Below are 5717 nucleotides of genomic sequence, written 5' to 3'. Positions count from 1 at the left end.
CTTCTTTTGCAAAGCTGTTGTATCAGTGATTGTGGGAACATGTTGCAATCACCGTAAGAAGGAAATCCAAGGTTTAAAAAACATGTGGTGAAGTGCTCCAGTTCTCGGAGTAGGCAGCGCTTTCGCTGTGACGCTGTGCTGGCTCCAAGCCTGGAAGCCCTAGGGCACGGGAAAGAAACAGCCTGACACTGCTCTGACACAAAGTAAGTCCTCTCTCTGCCTCTCACTGTCTCTCCACACCCTCCCTCCCTGCTTCTTTCCATTTGTTTGTTTGTTTGTTTGCTTGTTTAGTTGTGAGGTGCTAGCGCAGGCTTTTTGCACATCTCATTGCCACTAAACTTGAAAGAGATTATGTAAAGTGCAGAGGTACAATTCTGCAAATTCAATATATTTTTTTAGAGGATAAGCACTGTGGAGAGTGAGATGTTTTATCCCTCCCTGCAAAAACTATTCTTTAGCATTAATTCATAAATTAAATCTTTTATTATTTTTCTTGCTCCATTTAATTTTAAATACCACTGGTGTCAATGATTCACTGGTTTGCCAAAGTTCAGGTTTTCACAGAGTGGTTATGGAAGATGTTATTGCTCAATTAAACATAATGTAAGTGTTCTGCAGTTTAGCATTTTCTATTTTCTAATTAAATTTTATATTTAGAATTATATATTGTGAAAATAAAACTGTCCCTGATTTAGATACTGTTTATTTAACAGAGTCAGATGTTACCAGAGTCACAAAGTTAATCATCAGCAAAATACAAATCAATAAGGAATGTATTTGCTTTAGAGAGCTCTGTCTTTCAGCTCCTATCCTGTAAAGATTGGGGTAAGTCTGAATTCACTGTACTTTAATTTTCTATAACTTATTTTGTCAATATTTTTTGATTTGTGAGCTGCTGAAGATGGTCTAGGGAAGGTTAGGGACCTTTAGAAATTTCATGTGTGGATTAGTCTGAACTATACACGTGTTTGCTTTTCATCAACACTTTTGGTGGATCCTACTGGAGTAGGATTAGCAACTAAAAACTACAAAATACAAGTTGGAGTTCTTATGAGGCTTTATAACTCTTCATTAGAAATTGGTGCCTGTTTGCAATCATTAGGAGTAACTTTTAAGAGACTGTTAAGTTGCTAAGAGAGTGTTGCATGGGTGAATATTTCTCATAGGATCCAGGTTGCTCCTGAGCATCTTGCTTGGGAGAACTGAGCTCTCTGGAGGAGCAGAGTGGTGTTTGCATGTTGGCCTGGGACTCTGCCACCACCCCAGTGCCAAAAACCCTTCATGCCACTTAGAAGGGCTCCACTCATGGTCCAGCTGGTCTCTGAGTCCTGCAGGAGGAAAACTTTGAGAAGTTCTCAGGGGAGTTAAACAGTAGCATATCTAAGATTCCAAAGTTTTGAGGGTAAAATGTTACAAGTCAGATTCTTGATGTATTGATATTTGAGGTGAATGCAACAATATTCCTCTAATACATGTGCCAATGTACATCAGAGCTAACTGTTTGATTTTGGTACTACTGCACTAGTTTTCCAACAGAGGAACTAGGCAATTATTCTTTTGGACTGTTCTCATTCCAGATCACTCTGTATTAGCTGGTTTCTCCTGATCAGCTTTGTCTACATCAGCCAACATAGCTGACTCCTTTTATCAGAACCAATATTTAAACTGAAAACTTTAGCTGTCTCATTAAAATAATTACATGTATCATCTGTCCTGCCGGAAATTGTGAAGGCTTGTGTACTTAGAGATAGTCATTATTTGTTTTCCTTTTAATCAGTGCTCTCTTTTTCCTTAATATACCTACCATGTCACTTAGCCTATTTTCTCCTCTGTCATCATTTGTGGTCTGATTCTACAAACATTTGTCCACTAAGTAATATTACTCATTGGAATATTGACAGAATAGTAGTGTTCCCTAAGAAAATCCTCATAAATAGAACATCAGAAGTCTACTGGATCATACTAAAGATCCATTTAACCTGGAACAGTGATCAAAGATGGATATCTAAAAGACAATGTAAGAATTGGTTCAACCATGGTGAAGATGTTTCTCTGACAAATTCTCCTAGCCTCCAGCTGCCTTGGGACTTTCCTTCTCCAGAAAGATTTCTAAAAACTGTCAGCAAGTTGCCTCTACATCTTCTATCTCTCCAGGAAGGTCCTGAATTCTTTTAGAAGGCAGATTTCACAAATCAGGTGCACCAGTCCCTAACTGGTTACAATGATGCTTTGAACACCCTTTAATGTCCTTCCTGAGTGCCTCACCATCCGGTATGTCTGAAAAACATTGGGACCTTTATTCTCATGAAAATGATAGTTAAACATAGTGATATTTTTCAAACAGGGATATCTACGTATCAGACCTGGAGGAGGAAAACCATGGACAGGCCAATCACTGCTGGCCAACTTAAAGAAAAGTCACTCTTCCAGGACAGCAATGGCAGTGCAGTTCCTGCCAAGACCGTGTGCCATAATTGTTCAAATCTAAAGGTATGGAAAGGAGCCCTCACCACATATTTTCTCTGGAATACTGAATTGCAATTTGAAGTTCTATCAAAATTCTGTTAGTTCTTTTTCACACTATATATACTGGAAACAAAGCTCTGGGCTGCAGCCAAAGCAGTGTAGGCAGGAGGTGAGGGAGGGGATTCTGCCCCTCTGCTCCATGCTGTTGACACCCACCTGGGGTGCTGCATCCAGCTCTGGGGCTAACAGCACAGGAAGGACATCGACCTGTTGGAATGAGTCCGGAGGAGGCTGCCAGAATGCTGAGAGGGATGGAGCATTTATGCTTTCAGAAAAGACTGAGAGAATTGGGATTTTTCAGCCTGGAAAAGAGAAGGGTTAGGAGTAACCTAATTGCAGCCTTCCAGCACCTGAAGGAGCCTACAGGAAAGATGGAGAGAGACTACTGATGAGGGCATGGAGTGACAGGACTAGGGGGAAAGGCTTCACACTGAGAGAGTACATTTAGATTAGATATCAGGAAGAAATTCTTTCTTGTGGGTGTGGTGAGACACTGGCACAGGTTGCCCAGAGAAGTTGTGACTGCCCCATCCCTGGCAGTGTTCAAGTCCAGTTTGGATGGAGTTCTGAACAACCAGGTCTAGTGGAAGGTGTCCACGCTCATGGCAGGGGTTGGAACTAGATAATCTTTAAAGTCCCTTTCAACTCAAACCATTCTGTGATTCTGTAATTTTTTGATTCAAACCATTCTGTGATTCTATAATTTTTTGATCGAACACAGATTTTTGATTGCACACAGAAGTCAATAAATGTGCTCAGAAGCTAAAAAGTGAGGCCATATTTTACTAGTGAATCACTTAGAGATGTGCTATAGCCATAGTGGTAGTTGCAGTTATATCTTTTTATTCATGTTTTTTTTAGAACAGGAGAAGGAGGAGTAATAAGACATACTATGATAATAAGTACCAGTAATTAACAACATTATGCAACAAGTTTTCCCTAAGGAAGGAAACAACTAAAAGAGTATGTGATAGAAAGTTAGAAGGTGCACACAACAAATGTCAACTTTCCTTTTCTTTGCAATAGAAGAGTTTTTGGAGGCCACCCTGAAAAAGAAAGTAAAATCTTCTGTTTTAATGAAAAGACCAGGAAGATTCTCTTCACAGAAAACTAGAAAGCAAAGCATGTGATCTTTGCGTTTCTTGAGTGGGTTGCTCAGACAGCCAGACATGATGCAAAAATTGTTTCTTTGCAAACTCAATTATTTTCTCTCTTCAGATATTTCTTGGAGCTCTAGCTTTTTCCTTTTTTGCCAAAGGATTTTCTGGAAGCTACATGAAGAGCATGTCCAGTCAAATTGAAAGGAGATTTGAAATCTCATCATCAATTGTTGGCATCATTGATGGCAGCTTTGAGATAGGTATGTGTTCTTTCTTTGGAAGTGGATAAGTACTGCTTCTTAGTACATTTTCACCTCAAAATAAATCTCTTTTTGTACTGGTTCTCTCTCCTGTTGACACAGGTAATTTAATGGTAATGGTGTTGGTGAGCTACCTTGGACCAAGAGTTCATCGACCAAAAATAATTGCTGTTGGGTGTCTCATCATGTCCTTAGGAACATTTTTGTCAGTGATGCCTCAGTTCCTAATGGGACGGTAAATATGGAGAGTTTTCACATTATGCACTGATTGAACTTGATCACATGAAGTGGTTTTTAATCATAGACCTGAGCAGTCATGCCATTGGGACCTCACTGTCATCCATCACAATATTAAAGGTTACCAGTTGATGGCACAGTCAGAGGAAATATCTCCTCTGCATTTATCCCAATGTAGCATAAATGTACTCAAGCTAGCTTCAAAATAGCAGATTTGATGTAGCAGCTGCTGCCTAAATGTAGACAAACTGGGGTATGTATCTTGCAGCCTGTGTCAATCTCTTATAGACACAGACAGATTAATAATTAGCCCCTTAGCTGGCTAATTTTACACTAGCAGAGAAATCTCCATGTTACACATCTGTCACATAGGTAAGAAAGAGGTGCCAGTATGGAAAAACATCAGCACTGTTGTATTCAGACAGATGTGGACAGACTCTGACTCTGTCCTACTGTCTAAAGAATGATTTCTTAAGCCCTGGAAGCAGCTTTGTTGCTCTTTAGCTTAAGAAAATCAGAGCATTTGAAAAAGGTATGAAAATTCCTGTCTTTTTTTTTTTTTTTAAGCAAAGCACTAGAAATATGCTGCTCCTCTGCTTTGTGTGCATGTAACAGGCATGAACATGTATGAGCACATGGCTCATACACTCTTCCTGCAAAGCAGAGTCTTCCATGTGTCAGTTGTATTTTACACAGCTGTTTTCCAGTTACAATTATGAAAGGATAACTGTTAGTGTGGACAACTCCTCTGCGAGTGTATCAGCTTGCTCCCCAGCATCGTCTGAGGGCCACCCAGTCACAGATGCTACAGAAACACCCAGCACAATGCAAAATGTTGGTAAGCAAAAGGCTCTGATGTTGGATTCCCTTCCACTTGTCCCCATTTTATGCACCCTCTTTTACTGGAGAGCAGTAACCCCCCTGTTAGAAACCATGATATATAAAACTCCACCCTATAGTGATTGTTACACCTCATATTTTCTGTTATTTTGCTGTTGCAATAAAGTATTGTTGGAATTGTGCTCACAGAAATGTCAATGTTTATGACCTGCAGGATGCGAGAAAACAACAAATTCCTATCTGTGGCTCTTTGTATTGATGGGGAATCTTTTACGTGGGATTGGGGAAGCTCCAATTATGCCACTGGGAGTTTCATACATTGATGATTTTTCTAAAGAAGAAAACTCAGCATTTTACATAGGTAATATACAACTGAGTGATTTTTATGCTAAACATTCTCTTCTTTAACTTTTCTATAGCCAAGCAAATACTCATCAAAACCAGTATGCTCTATTCTGAATAACTTGAGTTGTACAGAGACAAAAAGCAATGCAAAATAAATCTAATGTTTGTTTTCTAAGGATATTTCCCAGATGGGCCTTTTGCTTTTGCCAAGTGGCTTCTGCTACATGTGCCAGTTCTCTCTGTGATGAAGAGAAGCATAATCAAATGCTTGTTTCTCCAATGTGTGAAGTAATTTCTATCTTATCTGACATATCCTCCTCAGTACCACAGCTTCAGAGGGTAAAATTCTGCCTAATCACTGTTTCACAGATAAGGGAATGATCCTTACTGTAAGGATCAGTAATGTGAT

General features: G+C 39.5%; 1 protein-coding gene across 1 annotated transcript in view; it reads left to right on the top strand.

The window, feature by feature from the left end:
* Positions 1-2379: 2379 nt before the first annotated feature.
* The window catches only part of LOC103799372 (solute carrier organic anion transporter family member 1C1-like), a 17948-nt gene continuing 14610 nt past the window's right edge, over positions 2380-5717 (top strand). The window contains exons 1-5 of the mRNA XM_009071686.1: positions 2380-2490; positions 3745-3886; positions 3989-4121; positions 4831-4961; positions 5178-5324. Of these exons, the coding sequence (XP_009069934.1) occupies positions 2380-2490; positions 3745-3886; positions 3989-4121; positions 4831-4961; positions 5178-5324 (664 nt within the window). The remainder of the gene's footprint in view (positions 2491-3744; positions 3887-3988; positions 4122-4830; positions 4962-5177; positions 5325-5717) is intronic.

This window comes from Acanthisitta chloris, unplaced genomic scaffold, assembly GCF_000695815.1.
Source record: "Acanthisitta chloris isolate BGI_N310 unplaced genomic scaffold, ASM69581v1 scaffold3133, whole genome shotgun sequence".
In the NCBI taxonomy this organism is placed as follows: domain Eukaryota; kingdom Metazoa; phylum Chordata; class Aves; order Passeriformes; family Acanthisittidae; genus Acanthisitta; species Acanthisitta chloris.
This window is presented reverse-complemented; position numbering and strand designations above follow the sequence as displayed.